Source organism: Mustela lutreola, chromosome 15, assembly GCF_030435805.1.
Source record: "Mustela lutreola isolate mMusLut2 chromosome 15, mMusLut2.pri, whole genome shotgun sequence".
In the NCBI taxonomy this organism is placed as follows: domain Eukaryota; kingdom Metazoa; phylum Chordata; class Mammalia; order Carnivora; family Mustelidae; genus Mustela; species Mustela lutreola.
Window position 1 is genome coordinate 31897591 of NC_081304.1, and position 20342 is coordinate 31917932.

At 54.7% G+C, this 20342-nt stretch overlaps 1 protein-coding gene across 5 annotated transcripts in view; it reads left to right on the forward strand.

Annotated features, from left to right (window-relative positions):
• MSI2 (musashi RNA binding protein 2) overlaps positions 1 to 20342 on the forward strand; it is a 387607-nt gene that overhangs the window by 355537 nt on the left and 11728 nt on the right. For 3 of the 5 annotated variants that reach the window (XM_059147469.1, XM_059147468.1, XM_059147470.1), the window contains exon 11: positions 935 to 997. In XM_059147469.1, coding sequence (XP_059003452.1) covers positions 935 to 997 — 63 coding nt within the window. Of the gene's footprint in view, positions 1 to 934; positions 998 to 4493; positions 4544 to 20342 lie in introns of all 5 variants that reach the window. The other 2 variants (XR_009347802.1, XM_059147472.1) reach the window with 1 other exon arrangement.

The window sequence follows — 20342 nt, forward strand, 5'->3', positions numbered from 1 at the left end:
CCCCACGTGTGACTGTGCATGTGTGATGCTGGTGGCCAAGAGAAGCCCACGGGAGAGGACTAGCCCTCCTCTTCCTTCCCCTGGACATTCTGCAGCCACGCTGGGTCACTTTCTCCCTTCCAACCTTCAGTCCCATTTCTGGGACAGCCTTGCTGCTCCGGGTGTTCTTAGCTAGGCAGACACTTGATGGAGACCCCTAGGACACCCTTCACTGCCAGCTTGATCAGGAGGTGGAACTCAGACAAGAGACCGATTGAAATCCCCATCATGTGCCTCAGGAGGTTGAAATGGAGAGACAAAAGCCACAGGGCTCACTCCACATTGGTCCTGTGGCTAACCCACTCCCTCCCCCAGCTGCCTTCCCGTGTACTCGGGCAGGCAGCCGGGCCTCCCAGCACACCTCACCTTCCGGCCTGGGGCTGAGATAATGCTAGTACAGGCTTTCCAGAGTCCGGACCAGCAGAGCCTCAGGAGAGCAGCTGGAGTTCAGCCACCTCCTGGCCCAGGTGCCTGTGCTGCCCAAGAGGCTCAGGGCCACCTGGTCCGGGCCGGGGTGGGGGGTGGTTCCTGGGCCATGCTTGGTGCTGCCATGGACACACCCTGGGGGACCCCCTCCATCATGACAAGGACAGCAGGGACCCTGCCCTGCTCCCAAGAGAGGATCCTCCTCATCCTCTTAGATTATTTCGGTGTGCCTTCTAGAAGTAGTTTCTGTGGTGACCTTTGTGTAGGAATCAAACACACCTGAAGGGGCTATGCCTTCCAGAAATCTGAGAGCTGCTGACCTGGGTCCCTCCTAAAGGCTGCCCTGAGGAGATCCCTTCTGGCTCCTAGCCTTTGGAGGAGGGGGTGGAGCACAGCCTGTGAGCCCGGGCTGTGCCGGGGGGCCCCTTCCAGGTTCTGACCCTCACTCTAGCTCCTCTCTCCCTGCCAGGCTTCCCAGCAGCGGCTTACGGACCAGTGGCGGCGGCGGCGGTGGCGGCTGCAAGAGGATCAGGTAGGGAGGTGTGCGGGGCAGGCGCTCCCAGGCATGCCCCAGTGTGCGGGGGAAGGTAAAGGCCCTGTTGGATCTGTGTGGCTGCGTCTGTCCACTACTGTCACCATAGCCCAGAGGGTGGGGACAGGGGGGCGCGGGCGAGGCCCTTGCCACCCCAGGGCAGCTCCCAGTGCGGATCAGTCGCAGGACTGCAAACCAAAGGTAGAGTCTTACTCTCTCCTCGAAAACAGAGCAGTGACCTTGGTTTTGACTTCGGCCCCCTCACCCCACAGCCAGCTTCAGGGCACCCGCGGCATTTCCCTCGTTGGCTTTCACTGCTTCATGAGGCTCCCTTCGTTGGGCCTCTGACCTAGCCAGAGATCTGGGTTGTGCAAGGGAGGCTTCTGGCCTCCAGGCCCCTGCTGCACCTGGCAGGTGGCCTTGCTGATTCAGCTCAGACCCTGGTCCCCGGAGGCCAGAAGTAGGGCCAGTCCTGACCTCTGTGAAAGGGAGTGATTTCTTGAAGCCCCTGTTGCCTCCCAGGCTCTCCTCAGAGCAGAGACCGGAGAGTTCCTGGACTCCACCTGCCAAGGGAACTGGGGTTTTTCCTCTCCCACAAAACTGCCCTGGTCCTTTGGTCTCTAAACCCAGCCTCTTAGGAGGTCTAGAGCCCTTCAAGTGAGGTGGGAGCGTTTTCCCAGCAGCCCTGTGGGTCCGGCTGGAGCTGGTATGTCCACGACGCGGGCCCCAGGGCGCCTCTGTCCCTCTCCCCCAGATGCTCCCCGCCTTTCTAAGCAAGCTGGGCTGCCGTCGTGTGCCGGGCTCCCCGGGAGGCCGCCTGGAATCCGCGCCCCAGCGGCAGAGGGGCCCCTGCTCCTCCAAGACTCTCCCCACCATGCCCCGGGGACAGGGCAGCAGAGCACCCCAGGGAGCAGTTAGGGACAGGGCGGTGAGGAGGGTGGGGGAAGGGAGGCGCTGGTGGGGTACCAGGAAATGGGGCATTCAAAGCCCAGAGGGTAAATGCCAAAACCCCAACCCTCAGTGGTAAGAGACTGGCACAGTGAGGCCCTTTAGAAACATCAGTAAAAATCCGTTCCATGCAAACTGGCACTGCCTCGAGCTACAAAGGAGCCACTCCCCGGAATCACCCACTGGGGATTTGTTTGGAGGGGCCAGGAGCTCTCTGGGGGCTGCTGAAGGCCAATTAGCCAGAGAGCTGGGCACCCGCTCAGCCTCCAGCGGCCCCCACCTGCCCGCTGGCCAGTGTCCCCTGGTGCCCCTGCCCTGGGGGCAGGCGCGCCGCTGCCTGGTGTCTCCCTGTTCTGTTTGGTTTTTTTAACTTGAGTGCTTTTTGGTATCGTTACAAACAAGCCTCTGTCCTACCTGTGCCTGGTGGGGGGGGACAACAAAAAGAAAACTCGAGATTTTTGAGTGTTGTTGGTTGTTTTCTCCGTTCAGTTTCTTTCTTATTATAACTTGGATTATGAAACTAAACTTTAACCCGAAATTAACCCTGCCTCTCTCCCCACCCCCATTCTCCTTGACTTCATGGCAAGTTTAAAGGGCAGCATGGGGTTCTTCGCAAGTCTGAGAGCGGTCTCCCTGTGGCCCGTGCCCCCCCTCCGCCACCCCCACCCTCTCACGGACCCCCCCAGAGCCAGGCGGGAGTCCCACCCATTTCTCCCCAACTCCTAACCCCAAACTCCAGAGCCATCTCCAACCACACTTTTTTTTCCAGGATCAGTGGTGTTTTATTTGTAGCCATTTCCATCGGGAGCCAAGTCTCCCAGGGGCCATTCGAGGTCAGCCATGCTCATCGCTGCACTGTTAGTGAATTCTATTCAGGAGCGTGCTCCCAGACCACCTGCCCCACACCAGCCTAGGTTAGTGCAAGGAGTAAATCCTCAACTCCGAGGTGCCTGGCCCCAAGGGTGCAGGCTTGGCCAGGAGGCCACAGGGCACCCGGCAGTACTGCCTGGGGGTCAGGGGCTTGGGGTGAGCCCCAGGGCGACAACTAGACGGTGCCTGCCAACGTCAGAACACCGCCTGGGCTGGAAGACACCTGCCTCTGTATAGACAGTGTAGCTCAGCCCCTCATCCCCATCCCAGTCTTTGGACCTGGAGCAGGGTTACAAGGTTGGGGAAAGAAGATCTCTGCCTGTCTTTCTTTTAGCGTATTTTGGCCTGTAAGGACTGTCCCCCTCTCTCCCTCTAGAACATAATCTGGACTCCGAGCCTGGAGAGACGGCCAGTTATTTACCTGTTGTGGTGGCCCCTCCATGGCATTTTGGCAGACGCGTGAGAGGGACGGCACAGACTGGTTTGAGTTTGTGCATCAGCCGGGCCAGCAGGTGATCGCTGAAGGCTGACTGCCCAGTTCTCCCTTCCCCTGCAACCCTGCACACCCTCCTCCCGTGCCAGCTCCTTCCCGGGGGACAGGGGTGTTCCTTCTGCCCCCCAAGCAAGCAGCTTCGGCTGTTGGAGGGCATCACAAGCCCAGGCACTTCGTCTTATAGGAAGAAGCTGGTACAGGGAATCTGTGGAGTACCGACCTTGAGCTTGGTACTCCCCCGAACCTGGCAGGGGACTCCAAACTGCAGGAAGCGTGGCCTCCACTCCCCAGGGCATGGCTGTCAGGCTTGGTCTAGGGATCAGGCATCCTGTGAAAGGAGGGCCTTTCGTTTTTGTCCAGCTCCACAGTTTTGGTTTTTTTTTTTTTTCTCCTTCCATATTTTGATGTACCAGGGGAGCTTCCTGAGGTAGAAGCACCTGCTGAGGGCCGTGGGGAGGGGGGAGCAACTCGGATTTCGCTCAGGTTGGCAACTCGTATCTGTCAGGGCTATGGTGTCAGGGTAGGAGGTCCAGGGGGGGCCTTGAGCTCTGCACCCACCTCAGCCGACTCCTCGAGGCCAGCCTGCCCGCCTTTTCCTAATTCACGCAGGACCTGAGGTGAGCAGGGCTCAGGAGACCCCCCGCCAGGCGAGGTCCCTGCCGACTCCTAGATGACTTCACTATCAGTGGTCACTTTTCTTTTACCTTCACCGGTAGTCTGAAACGTCATCTTTTCTTGTGCTCAGTCGAGAGTTCGTTTGTTTATTTTGATCGTACTCATTCAGTTCTGATGGCCTCATCCTGTCCCACCCAAACCTAAGTCCAGTTTGGTCAGCGACCCCAGACACACACACATACACACACACACACACACACACACACAGGTGAGGGGAGTGGTTCGGATGCTCAGGCTGTTTTATTTCTGGGTGACATCACGGGGTGGGTCTGTGTATCAGTCGAAGAGCTTCTGAGCCCCCTGCCCGCCCCCCCCCAGCCCGTCTCCGGCCCCAGCCAGGACCCCTTACTGTACTTTATACTTGCCAGCTTTATTCCAGTCTAGTAACATGAGCTCCTGACGGTGGTGGTGAGTGCGAGAGTCATGTTTCTGTTGTCTTTTCTCTTGCTTGGTTGGGGCTGCGGTGAGAGAGTGTCTCTGAGGCATACTTTCCCGCCTCTCTTACACTAGGATCTGCACACCTCCTCTCAAACACTCTTCTGAGCACGCTCAGCGGGAAGGTTTGTCCACACCTATTAATCCTCTCTCAGTGTCCAGCTTCCTGTTAGTACCAGCTGGTTTGCATGTTTTTGCTTGTTCAGATGAAAACAGTTCAAGAAACAAACTCATATCCAACTCTCGAGAAATGTCTTTTTTTTGTACACTTTCGTTTTCGATTTTTTTTTTATTAGTCACGACTCCAAAACACCTGTTGTCCAGTAAAACATTTCACACCTCCCCTGCCTGTTCTTAGAGTGTATGTCTCTGTGGGACTGAACTAAATGCATGCACTGTAGTAGATGTCCTGGTATTAGCCGTAGCCCTAGAACATGCATTGTTGAGTTGATATTACAGGGTCTCTGACAGCCCGGCCCAGCACGGCTGCCGGCAGGACAGCGCGGGGGACCAGGAAGACAGGGGGCTCCATATTTTCAATGTTGCCAAAGGGCTTGGATCCATGTTCTCGCCATCAGCCACCACCACCTCCCCTCACGCTCCCTGCTCCCCCAGTCTAGCACTGGGCCACCACCCCCAGCTCTAGCCTTCCTCACTGAACTCACTGGCGACCCTGTCTGTGAACAGAACTGAGATCGGAAGGAGTCTGACCGTTCATCCTTGTTCTCATCTTCCTCGTAGGGCTCTTGACCAGAGCAGGTCTTCTCTTCTTTGTCAAGGCCCACCGGCAAGGCCCTCAATGCCTTGGGTCCTTTGCCAGCTCACGTCCGGCCTGTTGGGGGGAACAGGTCTGCATGGCGGTCTTGTCTGCATGGTCTGGTCCCCAGGGCGGAGAGGAAGTGAGACGTGGTAGGGAACAGGATTCCAATCTTATGATCCTGGGTCTGCAGACGGGGAATGCGTTGGGTCCTGGCGAAGGTTAGCGTCGGTTCTTATAGTTGGTGAAGATGAAGGAGAAGCCTTTATGTGTGCCCTCCAAGGGTGGGGGTGGGGGTGGGGGTGGGAGGGGGGCAAGTGGCGTCAGAGTGGCAACCTTCCCAGTGTGGAGGTTATTAGCACAGCTCTTTGTGGGGGGGGGGGCAAGAGGGAAGGGGAACCCGCGACATTTGGAGAGAAGGCTGAAGTTTTCCCCCCACCTCGCCAGGAAGATTCCCCAGTCCCGCAGCTCTGCCCTCGGCTCAGGGGCGTGGGCAGTCCATGTCCCTGGACACGCCATCTCCCCTACATTTGTGGGGACAAGCCATACCAGAGTACCAGAGGTCTCTCCAAGCTTTTGGAGATGGCTCCAGTCTTTACAAATTGGTGAAATAGTAGTTGCTGCCTGGGACCTGCTCTTTAGTCAGGCTAATTGGTGGCTCTGACCTAAAGCCACCGGAGGACACCATGGGACCTGAGCCTTCAGGGGATAAGTTATCTGTTGTAGGAGACTGAAGCCCAGGACGTCACAGCGTCCGTGGCATTCCCAGAAGAGTGTGAGGTGACAGTGGAATGGTGGCGAGAGGTCAGTGGCTGCGTCCGCATGAACAAGGATTGCAAGTGAGCAGGCCAGTCAGCCACTGGACAGAAGGAGGCTCCCAAAGCCCAGGAAGGGAAATCTGGGAAGAGCCATCCTGCAGGGGCGGGTGGGAGGAGGCAGAGGGAAACGGCTGGAAGCAGTAAGGCTTCCGGGGCTGCCAGAGCTGCCTACTGACGCAGGCTGCTGAGCAGGAAGGACGGTGGGACAGAAGGCAGAGAGAGCGAAAATCCCCCTTATTGGCCTAAATCCGGGGTCTGGCTCTGCTCAGAGAATGGCTTTGCTACGCTGGGACTAAACATCCTAACCATTTCGGTTCCAGTAGGTACAACGAACAAAAGTAAAATTCAACTCAGGAGGGAAAGGAAACAGTTGAACTTGAACCATAAAGGGGAGTGGGTGCAGGTGTGCACGAAGCAGGTCTGCCCATCCCACGCCTCCCCTCTTGGTGTTTTCCATGTTCCCCGTGACACCCTTCACCTTACAGGTGCTGGGGTCCGAGGGACATGAACAACAGTGTCCCGCCCACACTCCTCCAGCTGCCGGAGGGATCCGGGAATTATTAGCATCCTTTGTGGCATACGGTTTAGGGTTCCTGGATGTTGTTTTCAACAAGCAGGCGTTGAAGGTCTGCTCTGTGCCAGGTGCCGAGGAATATAAAGGCAGACAACATGTCTTGCCTCCAGTGGTCTGAAAATCCGGATCCCTCCTGCAGAGAATCCCTATTTCCCATGACGCATTGCTTCTCACACTGCCAGCTTTGCGTAAAAAGGAAAATGGATCCACGGGTTGCCTCCTTTCTGAAGCTGGCTTTTCTGCATCTCCGTCAGCAGGCTCCGATGTGCAGGAAGGGGAGCTGTAGGGCAATCGTCTCCTCTTTGTGCTGGCAGCAAGCGTTCTCGGGGGATGGCGGCCCCAGGACAGCCCAACTGGCGGTAGGGTCATGGGGACGCATCTCGCTGGGAAAGAGCCCCCATCTGTGGCTGTGGCACAGAGCCAGCACAGCAGCCCAGAGGGAGGGCAGATTCCTGACCCCTTACAAGCAGCTGCCGCAGCCGGCCAGGCTTGCCTCTTGGTCCGCCGCCTCGTGTCCTGGGGTTGGGCAGCTCGTTTCTCAGTTTGTCACTCTGATCTTCATTTCTGAGAGGGCTGGGTCTTTTGCCACCAAGAAACCTGCCTTGGATTTCAGTAGACCCAGTGAATTTATAATAATGTGTGGAGCTGCCCGTGCCTGACCTCTGCTTCGTTCATTTTCCAAGGGCTTTTGGACCAACCCTGTTGAGGATAAAATACATTGGCTGGGATCAATAATTTTGTAATAGAAACACAGTGCACTTGATAAATCAGCTCTAGTGCAATTAGCGACTGGCCTTGAAGCCCAAACCTCAGTAGAAGTTAATCCTAAAGTGAACGGAGTGGGGGGGATGTTAAGGGTCTTTTAAATCCATGGGATTCTTTTTGGAGGAGACACCACCTCCTGCTGAGCAGGCCCTCTCCCAGGCCCTGCCATCTAGAGGAAGGTGGAAAGTGTGGTGCTGTCCTTGGACACCCCACCCCATAAGAGCACAGGGAGCCCCTCCTGGCACCCTGGGCTGGGTCGGGCCACTTGGGGTTGCGGGGAGCCCCAAAAGCTAGTGAACCCACGTGGTGGTGAGAGTCACCAAAGGAGCATGGGCCTCGGTGTGTCGTGACCCCTTACGTTTCTGCAGAGGTGAGCTGACCACGTCTCTGACCCCAGCTAGCCCAGGAGACAGGCAGGAAGGCAGAGGTTTTTGGCCTTGTGTTTGTTTGGTTTTGAAGAGAAAGCAGACCTGCAGAATGGTTGCATGACTTACCCAAAGTCTCCCAGCTGGTTACGCAGGGAGCAAGGCTTTGGTCAAGGATGAAGAACCCTGACCTTGAACCCAGGTCTCTGGCCTCCTTTAATAGCTCTGCAGAGAAACCATGTTTGTTCGTGAAGAGGTCACCTGCTACCCAGATGCCCCCGACATGTGGGGTGTGCTGGAAGAGCCCAGGAGCCTGGGGGCCCACGCTGTGTCAGCCAAGGACTCAGGCCCCTAGATCTCACGGCCCGTCTCTCAGATGTAGATTTCAGAACTGGGCCCAGGGCGCATCTACCACAGAATTTAGTTCAGCAGATATGTAGTAAGTGGATAACAACAGTAGTTAATTAGTACTTGTGGCAGGCACTGTGCTAGGCTTGAGTCAGGGTGCTTTGGGCTGGATCAGAAAACCCAACTCAGCATGGTTGAATGTCATGGGGGACTTACTGGCCAACATCCCGGGAGCTCTGTGGAAGAGCCGGTTTCATGTATCAGACTACTGGGCTCTTTCTCTGCGGTTCCCTTGGCTTTGTCCTCCTCTTTGCTTCCATATTGTCTTGATGTTGGCTTTCCTACAGTAGCAAAATGGTCACAACAGTCTCCTGCTTCATGCCAACCTGCCTAGAGGAAGAGGGGGTCATCAGATGGTCCTGAATTCTAGCAGAAGTCCCGAACTTTGTGCTGCTTGGCTAAGGCTCAGCCCTCTCTGAGCCGACTAGCAGGAGAAGGATGGATTTCCAAAGGATAGTCTGGGTGCAGATAAAAGAGGGGAAGAGAGAATGCTGCTGGGTGGGCAAGCACGAAGCCTACCACAGCTCCTAGATGAAGCTCCTAGATGAATCCAGAGCACAGTCCCTGCCCTCAAGTGTCTCCCAGCCTAGCGTGGAGGCTAACGGGTACTTCTGATATGATGGCAAACATCCAGTCACAGAAGGGCACAGAGGTGGATGTAGTTGGCTTTGTCTGGGAAGTCAGGGAAGGTTTCACAGGGGAGTGACTCTTTCCACTTTTCAAGGACAAATAGGAGTTCCCCCAAGAACCAGAGGGAAAGGCATGTGCAAAGCCCCCAGAACCCAAAACAGAGGAGTGACTCTGAAGCCCTGCAAACAGTTCGCAGCAGCGAGAGAGTAAAATGCACTGGGGGCAGGAGAGGGGGCCCAGGGTAGGGGGCGGTCGCAGGTGAAGCTGCTGCTTTCACGCAGGCAGCTAGGAGCCTGAGAGAAGCCTGAACCTGGGAACTGACCTCAGATTTGTATGTTAGCCAAGTCTTGACAGCAGGGTGGACAAGGGAGATGGGACTGAAAGCAGGAGGACAAGTGACAGAGTATGCAGAGTAGACGCGCCATAAATGTTTGCCTGTCACTGCCTAGGAAGAGTGGCTTCACGCCTTTAGCTCTTACCCATTAGCTGATGAACTCTGGGCTCAGCACTGTGCTGGGGTCGGGGAATTTCAGGGCACAGAATTTCAGGGCATAGTCCTTGCCTTCCACAAGCTCCCAGTCTTTTGAGGGAGGACACAGCACACAACTGATAGAAGAGCTGGTCTTCAGTGAGTATGCACGGCCACTGATCACAGAGAGCACGCAGCAGCCAGGGAGGCTCAGACGGGAGACTGGACACAGATGGGCCCTGCGGGATTTGCTGTGGGAGATGAGAGGGCATTGTAGGCGAGAGGACTTGGGTGAAAGGTTGGCAGGGGATGAGCATCCCGTGCTGGGGCGACAGTGGGAGGCTGTCTGGTGGGCAGTGGGGGTAGAGGCTTGATGAGGTCAAGGCAGGCTGGATTCTCGGGGACCTTGAAAACTCAATCCCTATGGTCATGGTGGTGGGAAAGGTTCATATGCCTCACGGCAGTGGAGCTTGGTAAGGATGAAACCAGCTAAGGAAGATCAGCCTGGCAACAGTCCCACAGAACAGAGCTGGACACCTCCCTAAGTCCTGGGGCTGGGGTTGGCTTCATGACCTGGAACAAGGAGCAGGGCTGACACGAGAGGGCGTTCCCTCACAGGGCTCCACCTTCATTTTCTGTGACTCTCCTTCCTTTTGCCAACAAGTTGTTATTCATTCCCTACCTGGGGTTGTTGGTCCCCACTCCTGGGCCCTCATGGCAGCCACTGCCAGTCTACCTCTCTCTGTCCTTGTCTTTGCTCCCTCCACTCAAATTGGCTCAGACTGCCAGGAAGCCACACCTGATTAACCCTACCCAGGTGCCCCTCCTCAACATAACACCCTGTCCTCGGTCTCCTTTGTGACTGGTGAGGTCTCCTGGATGAAAGGCAGGGTTCTGACTCTATGGAACATGTTTTGCATATATCTCCGAGTGGTGCCCGCCTTCTCCAACAATATAAACCATCCAAACTCCAGGAGGCAAAGTCAGCCTCATTCTTAGTGTAGATAACTAATTATTTTGCAATCGGAGAAAGCAGAAAATAAAGGGGCCCTTTGTTCCTGGATGCTTATTATAAATATTAATAAAAAGGTCTCCCCTTGCCAGCTCGGAATCCTGCAGAACAGGAGGTGGGCAAATAATGCTTTTGAACAGCTGTGATTGGCTTTTGGAATTAGATCTGTCAGGATGGGGGAGCCACGGTGAAATCAGTCTGTGGCATGAATAGGAGGGTTCTGGCCATTATCTCAACATTCACACCCACCTGCAAGGTCCCGGAAGGGAAAGATAGCTTGCAAGTGGTTGATAGAATGCTAGAGACACTTCCCAGTCAATTTTAATACATGATGATGATAAAAGTAATATGTTTGTAATAACTTCTGCATTATGAGTGAGCCAAGGGCTGTGCTCAGCCCACCTGCCTTACCCCATCTAATTCTCCTAATCCTATGAAGAGTGCACTATCATTCCCGTTCCCATTTTTTAAAATCTTAAAACTGTGGCTTAGATAGCTTGTCAGAGGTAGTAGAGACAAGACCAGAACCTGGGTCTGTCTCATTGCATCTGTGCTCTCAGCCATGTCAGCGGAAGCTCTGTGGTGCCAGCCCTTCCGATCTGTGAGCAGAGGTCTGCATTTTTAACACGTACTCAAGGGCAAACCATAGCAGCCCATCAACTTAATTCTCGTCTCCTCCGGGGAAGAGAGAAGCCAAAAACCATTTACAAGAGGCCTCAGGAAGCATTATGTGCACATTTTGCACCTGCTTCTGCTGTTGCAAACTTAAGGTCATGGTGCTGTCTGGCTTTGGCTGACATTTCTGATCTGGCTTTCAGTCCCTGAATCCTTTTCAGACCAAAGGCAGACAAAGGAGACCCAGAGGAGGCGTGGTCCGGTAAGGGAGCCAGCCTGAAGGTTATTATTAGTTGACAGGAGCCTTTAACTAGTACGGGACTGAAGGAAGTTAGCCACTGCCCAAAAGAAACTAGAAGATGGAGCAAGGGAGGGCCTCTCTGGGCAAGACAGACCCTCTCCCGTTCCCCTAAGGGATGAGTCAACATCCCTTCCTGTGAGCAGTGAGGACTGAGTCTGGAAGGTCGCTGGGAAACCCAGCGTAGCCCCGGGGCTGGGAGCGGATTGGCCGCCCAGTTGCTGGGGCTTTGCTTTGGACCAATGGTCGTGGAGGGGCGGGGCAGGAGGCGGGAGCAGCAGGACCCTCGGCCAATCGGCCTTCAGGGAGGCTGGGCTCCCGGTACTATGGCAACCGCGAGCCGGGGTTCATTTGTTTTGTAGATGAGTAATTACTACGCAATTAGAGAAAGCTAAAAATAAAGGGGCCCTTTGTTCCTGGTTACTTATTAATATTAATAAAACGGTCTGTCCAGGTCTGTGGTAAGCAATCAGTGCAGACCTGTGCGCCTGTGGTAGAGCACTGTGGGAGGCTAAGGCTGCTGCAGCCCCACTTTCTTCTCTCTTTCTAGAAGTCGTTTCTGACTGTAACCTGCCAGACGGTTGGCTTTTCAGGCCTTGGGGGAAAGAAAGGCAGAGTCTTCCAGACACGTGGGACCCAGGAGGCCCTGGAGTCAGGCGTCAGTTAGGCACCCACCCAGGTGAAAGGGTCTGGCAGTGTCAACCCGGCCTCCAGGAAAGGTTACAGCACGGCAGCCAAACCGGAAAACCTGGACCGATGTTGGAGGATCCAGTTTTGCCGTGTATCCGTGGCCACACTGTTTGACTTTTCTGGGTCCAGACTGTCCTGGACCCAGTAGTCTTCCGTCCCGAAACCTTCCACGGAGGCTGCCCCCTGAGATCTCAGCGTCTTCCCAATGACCTGGCTTGGATATGACTCGTTGGAGGGTTCCACTGGGTTCGGGGACTGGCCCCAACAGCTGTCCGTGTTCTGACCTTGGGACAGAAACAGCTCTGAGGCTTCCCTTATCTCTCTCTCACCTTCCTAGGGAGTGAGGTTGCCTTGGGGATTAATCAGATAAGAAAAGATGATAAACAGGTTTTTTTTTTAATATTTTATTTATTTGACAGAGATCATGAGTAGGCAGAGAGGCAGGCAGAAAGAGAGAGAAAGAGAGAGAGAGGTAGAAGCAAGCTCTCCACTGAGCAGAGAGCCCGACATGGGACTCGATCCCAGGACCCTGAGATCAGGACCTGAGCCGAAGGCAGAGGCTCAACCCACTGAGCCACCCAGACGCCCTAAACAATTTTTTTTTTTTTTAAAGAAGATGAGAGCATGAAGGAGTGGGGAATTGGAAAGATTCAATTCCGGTCTGGTTCCAACACTCAGGAGTCTGGGTTATTTCAGAGCTTCAGACTGGAGGGTGCTTAAGGACCTTTCAGCTCTGTAGCTCGAGGTGGACACTGTTTCCACAGCTCTCGATCCCTTGTCATGGTTGGGGGCGGGGGTCAGCGGGTGATAGTGACAGTGCCTTAAGAGCTAAGAAGAGTGACTGGAGAGAAAGCCAGGGGCTTCCAGGTGATGAGAATGTGTTTAAAACCAGTCAGCGCTGCATTTTTTTTTTTCCATGCATGGAGGCAGTGAGAGGGACAGAAATGTTTCCAGAATCTAGGGTATTACTGAAAGAAACTGGTCAGATTTCCATCCTTGGGGTGTGGCTGATTTAAACATTTAGGGTTTGGCTATCTGGATGGTATTTATTAATAAAGGCGGACCTGTTAATAGTTACTGTCTGTGAGCAGATCTGAGAGACCGGGGCCAACACAGTGGTTCAGGAGCTTTGCTGCTTGTTGGAGTCGCCAACACCTCACTCCTTGGAGAGTTTTTTAAATTCCTGCTATCCGGGCCACACTACAGACCCATCAGATCAGAATCTACCACCCGGGTGAGCCCCAGGCCCCAGTAGTAGTGACAGCTCCCTTGGTCAAGTCCATCGTGTAACCGTGGACTCAGGTACCATCAGCTTCCTGCCAGATGTAGAGCCTTGCACCAGCTCTGTGACTTTGTCACCGGTGTCCCTGCCTCGCAGTGTGTACTTAGAGCCCAGCCAGCTAGCTCACTCCCGCCTCCTCTGGTGGCCAGGAGAACTGGCCTGGGTTCTCAGCCCACAGCCAGCTGTCCTGCCCGCAGCGGATCCTCCCAGCAGGGCCAGGAAGTCCATCCCTCCAGGGCAGGCTGAAGGAGTCTTTGTCCTCACAGATGGATTCGAGGACAGGCCTGTCCCGGCTGAGATTAAGAGCATGTTCATATAGAACCAACGGCCCGAAGCCGCCGTAAACATGGAAGCAGTCGCCCTCCTTGACTGTCTGATGAATGGGGGCCTCTTGGTAAGGTCGGAGTTTGTTTGTTATTAAAGACCTAATTAGAAACATGAGAGGGAGCTGAATGGCTCTGTGCTTGGCTAATTAGTGACATGTATGCGCCCGCTTTGAACTTCAAGGACACAGAGCTATTAGTGCTTACATCAAAAATGGATTAAACTCCTGTGCCTTTATAATCATTAAAGACAGGCTGCTTGAGTGGAAAGCCTTTCGTCCAGGTCCTCGAGGGGCTGCTCCTTGGCCCCCTCCCCGCACCCGGCCCCCCTGGTTGTGAAGCCCAGAGCAGTGAGTTTCCATGCAGTGGGATGGGGTAGTAAATACTGATGGTCCTAGGGCAGTCCAGCTCCCCGCAGGACGGCCCCCAACAGAACGCAGTGCTCTTTAGGGCCTGAGACCGGGCCTCTGGGCACACATTCTAGAGGAGTCCCTCTGTGGGTGCACGTATGGGAGGGCTTCCTTTCTGTCTGGTAGCACCCTCTCCTCCCCACCCTGACCACAGCCATCCTGCCTGCCTGCTTTGTTCCACCCAGGCTTGTTCTGGGATGTGGCACAGAGGAAGGCGGTCTAGTCCTTTGGGAGAGACGCTGTCCCCTATCTCCTGTGGCCAGTGTGGCCCAACCCCAGGAGCCCCAGCTTGATGGGGGCGACGCCACCACCAGGGAGCTCCTAGGGTGGAAAGGGCAACAGAGCCCATGTCTTCGGGAGCTGGCACTCCAGCAGGGGAGGTTTGGTGTCTTGTCCTTGTGACCTGTCTGAGGCAAAGAAAGATTGAGGTAAACCTAAGGTGTCCTGTCAGACTATGATGCGGGGAAGGACAGCCGAGCAGCGGGATTCTGTTTGGAGAGCAGCTGGGAGTTACCTTGATGTTCAAGTGAAAGCTGGGTTCAGTCTGGTCAGAGACACTCCCGAGACCCGTTCCCTCCTTGCTATAGCCCTCAGTTTCCTCATCTGTAACCCACGGTGATAAGACCCATTGCCCAGGTTGTCAGGATTGTGAAAAAAGATGGCATTGAACACCCACACAGTAGGTGCTCAGTCCATATTAGTTCCCTTGTCGGCCTGGCACCTTTAGAAGCCACAGCTTCTAGAACTTTGTGCCTCTCGCCTCTGGACCCTATTTTGCCCACAGTAGTACGAGGCTTTCCCCCGCTCCATCTTCCCCGACTGGGACAGGGGTTTACTAAATTCTTACAGCGCTTTTTCCTCACGACTGCGAACACTACAGGTACGCAGTGCCGGCCTTGGACTTCATGATGCTTTCTTTTGACAGGATGTAGTGCGGGGAGCGCACAGCGAGGCTGCAGTGGGAGGGGTCACTCACAAGGTGCAGGCTCGGTCCAGGCAGGCTGGGAAAGAGCGAGTGAGCGCACACAGCCCAGCAGCACAGAGGGTGGTTGGGTTCCTATGGGGAAAAGCCAGACCGGTTTCTTTTTTGACAGGATAGAGCTGGATGGGCCTCAGGGACATAGGCAGTCCCCAGATCAAAATGAAGCAAGGGGCGTTCTCGGGGTTAAACTAGGAGACGCTGCCTGAGCCGGGCAGCCTGCCGAGGTCCCTTGAGCTGGTGAAGCTGTTGGAGCCCCGCAGACAGTTCCATTTGGCTCAGCCTGCGCCAGACGAGCCCCAGTGACCCACATCATGGCCCTTCCTTCCCCAGAGGCCCCCCTCTCCCCCTCCTCCCTCAGACACATGCAAACGAGGGCTGTCCCTCACTACCCTTGGGGTTCTGGGAGAAATGAGAACCTGACAGTGACTCCAGAAAGTTCCTTCTTTACCCTCACAACAAAGCCCGGTTTGTTTGGCCACCGGCCGGAGGCCCACTCAGGGCTAATCCATCTCCAGAATTTACCCCATAAGCAGATGGCAGCTAACCACTCACCCCACTCCTCATTGCCCCCCTTCCCCACCAACCCCAGGCTGGTCCTCTGTGAGGAGGAGACACAACCACAGACCCAAATCAGGGCTGATAACAAAAGAGCATCAAGATAGAAAACAAGCTATTTATTTTCCGTTGAGATGGTATCTCCACATAATATCGTCCTAGCCACAAAGCGTTCCTCAGGCACGTTCATTCTGGGTATTTGGGGCTTTCGCCTCACGCTGATCTGCGTGGTAACACGAATCTCCCAAGTACCCCTCTAACATGTGACAGGAGGGCTGCTGAGCAGCCAGTAGTGAAGTTGGCTCTGAAGAGGGGCGTGATTTGACCAGAAGCTTCGACCATCATTCCACGTAATCGTTAGTCCCAAGTCCTCGGTTCTGCGGCCCGTGCGTTCCCTACTTAAGATAGGCCCTCGGCAACCTGCAGACGTCAGCACCAGCCGCGCAGCGGTGCGAAGCAGGTTAGGTTTTGAGAGAATAAGCAGAAACTGCAATCTTACAAGACCGTAGCACCGGTGACACTGTGACACTGTGACACTGACTTTCCCGTCAGCCCCGTGCACGAGCAGACACGAGCAGACACTGTCCACATGTCCTGTGCAGTATTTAAGATGAGCCTGGCATCCCTGGATTTGTCCGGACTTGTTGCTGTCGGGCTGAGTTCGTATCTCTGTAATGTATTCGGTTTGTGTATGGAGACAGGGAAAAGGAAATGTCATTGCATTACTCTCTTAATCCTCTCCCAGGTTTGAAGTGTTTCTTCCCTCACTCTTCTGAAATAGCCTGAATTTCAGCAGATATATATACATAGATATCTATCTATCTATCTATATATGTAATATTAAATTGATCGTCCCTGCATCTGGGTCCCTGAGCTGATTTGACTCTAATTTACTGTGTCATACTGTTTTCCCAGGTTGGATGTAATTGCTGGTCCTCTCTAGGTCTCCCCGCTTCACGCTAAGCTCTGGAAGGAAGGTTAGAGCCAGGATCCCTGGGACCTAGTGGCCAGGCAGACTGCAGGCATGTAATTCCTCCTTGCTCTGCTGGAGACATGCTGTAATAATTCACAGCTGAGGATTTCTCCTTCCATGAGCAGGAACAGGGTTATCTTTCCATGCTGACCTTTCGCATTTGACCATCTGCATTGATTTATAGTGGGCCCTACTTTCAGAGGGCACAGAGAATCAGAGCGGGGTCCTCAGCTCTGTTCCCAGGAAGGCCTTGGCTGCCCAGCTGCCATTCTTCAGAGCCCATGAACAAGGAGCAAGTGGCTGGCTGTGAAGAGGGATCTGTGAAAGTCTCCACTGTTGACAGCCGGTTGGCATTACGGACCCAGCATCACTGGGCACCCAGTGTTGTAGGAGAGTCTTTTTTTTTTTTTTAAAGATTTATTTATTTTTAGAGTGAGAGCATGCGTGAGTCGGAGTGTAGGGGCAGAGGGAGAGAAACAGACTCCCCACCGAGCACGGAGCTGGACGCAGGGCTGGCTCTCAGAACCCTGAGATCATGACCTGAGCTGAAATCAGGAGTCAGACGTTTAACCCACTGAGCCACCACGGTTGCCCCTGCTGTGGAGTTTTTAATGAAGGCAGATAGAAGCATGATAGGGACAAGGGGAGGTAGAGGGAAGAGTTGGAGGAATGATGACCTTGACCTCTTTTTTCCCTCTGGCATCAGCCTGTCAACATGGCCCCTCTACTCATTCCCTTTTCAGTTTCTTTACATTCTTTAAAACAAAAAAACCATAAAACCCAGTGTGATGAATGAACACAGGCCTGCCTTCAAAGGATATCACAGGGGCTTCTGTTCCTGGCCCTCCTGTCTGCCGGGAGCTGGGGGTTGGGAGTGGGAGCCCTGACAACAGACAGCCCAGACTCCCTTCTCCTTGGCCCTAAAGTGCCCTGTGTCTTGAGCTTTGTTTCGGCAGCACAGTACCGTCAGCTGGACTGGGTGAGGACAGGCCCACCGTTCCCGGTGCCCTGTCTTCAACAGCCCACACTCTGGACATGTGCTAGGGGCCGTCAGGTTTTCCCGTCCCAGATGAAACCTGGCAGCGGTGTATCGTTCACAAGGTAGATGACTGCAGTTGTCTTGACGGCTGGCCCTGCCGCTTGATGAAATGTGAGACCCACCAAACCAAGACCACGGTCTCATAGCTGGGACTTGGCGGAGCCCCGGCTTGTCCCGGATACGTGGGCTGAGCTCAACTAGAAAGGATTTTGTAAACAGTTCCTTCCTCTGAATCAGTAATCATCCAATTTTCAGGTCTTAGAGCGAGACACTCCCAGAGGTGTCTCCCCCCCCCCAACAAAATCTTGGGCTCTAGCTTTCTGGGGCAGGTCCAGTGACCCTGCGGACATCGGCACTTCTGTACTTTCGAGGCTGTTCTTCCCCACCCCCAGGGACCAATTCCGCTCTCAGCCCAGCGCCTTCTGGCCACAGTTGGGCAGAGCCACAGGCAGACCATGTGCCAGTGGGAAGGCAGACTCCTCCCTGGGTTTGCTTTAACACCCTGAGGTACCCATGAGCTTTGGATCGAGCTCCTGTAGGTATGCGCCTTTGTTAGGGTCTCTGGGGGTAAGATTCCCTGGGGTTTCCTGGCTCCGCCATCAAGGTCTTTCATCCCCTTGCCAGGCAGAAAATCCTCCTTTAATCCAACTCAGAATGCCTCCCACTGTAAGTCAAACGCATTTCCTCTTGCTGGCCTCAGTGAGATTCCCCGCCCTTGCTTTCCTGTCCCCCATGTCTCAGAGTCCTTCATCCCGGTCCAGCATGACTCAGTGCACTGGGCCGATGAATTGGGTCCTTTTGTAAATCACTTCCTGATTGGTATGAATTGTGTTTTCCTGTATCACATTTTCCTAAATCTGCCTATGGCACCTGTCTTACTGGGCTCTGCCTACAGAACTATTTTAAAAAATATGTTTGTTTTCAACTCGACAAGTTACAAAGTGCTTTCTCTCTCCCATCCTCATGGAGCCCACCGAGAGGCAGGCGAAGGCAGACCACGCTCACGTGGTACAGATGAGGACCCCGGCAGCCAAGGGGCTTAGCCCGAGGCCCACAGCCAGAAGGTCAGGTCTAGGGTCCCACTCGGGTCTTCTGACTCCAAGTCCAGTGCTCCCTTTCTCTGCACCACCGCTGCCTCCCTGAGCATACCAGCTGCCTGGACCCGGAAAGTGCAGGGGACGCTGGGGACTGGCAGCTGGGGGTGAGGGAGAAGGAACTTGCCCAGAATTAAACCACTGGTAGGGTGCTGCCCAGAGCGGCTGGCAGGCATGTGGCCCTGCTCCTCACAGCGAGACCACACACTGCCCACTTAGTGCTCACGGCTTCTGCGAAGAAATGCCAGGGTGTTCGCAAGATGGTGTCCTCTTCTGGGACAGGAGTCGGGGTGTCCTGATTCGTAAATCTCAGCACCGTGTATTCAGCAACACATACCGAGACCCTCTCCCTCTCAGTGCGCGCGCGCACAAACACACACACAGCCAAGCAGTACCCAAGGGACCCTTGCCTGCTGAGGGTGCTGTCCCATCCCCTCTTCCTGCCCCATCCTGGTCTGGGGGACTGTTTCCAGCCCCTCCAAAGGAGGCTCAGTGCCTGGGGAAAGGAACCCTCCACCAAAATCCTTCCCCAAGCATTGCAGCTCCGGGGCTGCTTTCTCGGCCTGCCTGCGTCTCGCTCAGGTCACGCCCCTCAGAGGGAGGGAAAGGGTCCTCAAATGACTCCCCTTCCGGTGTAGCCAGCCGGTGTTCAGTACGAACTTCCCAAAAGAAGAGGACAACCTTGTCCCTAATGCCCTCCCCCCACCAGACAGCAGGAACAGCTGCTGACAAGTTTGCATGCCAGGTGGCACTTCCCCCTCTTCGCTGAGCAGCCAGGGCTGTTTGCTTGCTGTGCATGGGTGTCTGGATGGGCTGTCTAGGGACCTGAACCTGCTTTCCGGAGCCTGGGTCTTCTCCCTACAGAGAGATGAGGAGGGAGTTGGCGGCTGCAAAGTACTGAGGCCTGATATCTACCACCCCCCCAACCCTGTCCACCCCGCCCCCACCCCCTGCACGGAGCCAGTTGCTTGCTGCCTGTCCGCTGCGCCCTCTGGCGGGGACCCGAGGCCTGATCTTGCGCCCCTGGCTGGGGGAGAGCCACAAGGTGACTTTGAGCAGGGATCAGGCCCTATGAGGAGAGAGTGTGTAGCAATATGGGACTTGGGGTTTCCAAGCTGTATTCTCATCGGATGCCTTCTTCTCAGGGTCATTTGCTGACAGGTGACTGAGCAGGGAGAGGTGTTGTAGGCTAAGAGGGGCTGCTAACTGTGAAATCCCTTCAGACCTCCTGGGCGCATAAGGACTGGGAGAGGGAGCTGGGATGGGCAGATCCCACTGGCCCTCTTTGCTCCTAAGCACACAGAGGGGACTGTCTCTGGCCAGCATCCTTCTGTGGGCCTGCTACATCCTGTCTCCCAGGTTGCTGCTTCTGGCTGGATGGGTCTCTGGTTGGCTTTCCCTCCTGAAAGGAGCCAAGATCAAAACCCCCTTCTCCCCAGCCCCGAGGTAGGTGGGCCTGCCCACCATCTTCTTGCTTCTTCATCTGGCGAGAGGAATAAGAAGCCAAAAAAATCTTCCCATCTTTCACTGTGGGGTCCCTCCTCTAGCTTCTCTTTACCCTGAAACAGAATTGGCTAGTTACTGTGCATAGTGGGGGTCAGCCACCTGGGTAGACCAGGAGTCTACTGTCTGAGCTCCATTTTCCCTAGCCCAGAGCAAAAAAAAAAAAAAAAAAAAAAGTGTTAGACCAAGATAATTCCGCCTTTGAATATCTCAGCTTGATATTTGCCTCCATGAGTGAGAAAGGCCAAATGTTATCTGCAAGTTTAATCTTCTGTATTCAAAATTCCTGCCCCCTTTGTCTGCTCTTGCATTCGCAGATCAGCCTTTCACTGGCTCTAAGCCTCTGTGGTTTTTTTCTCTTG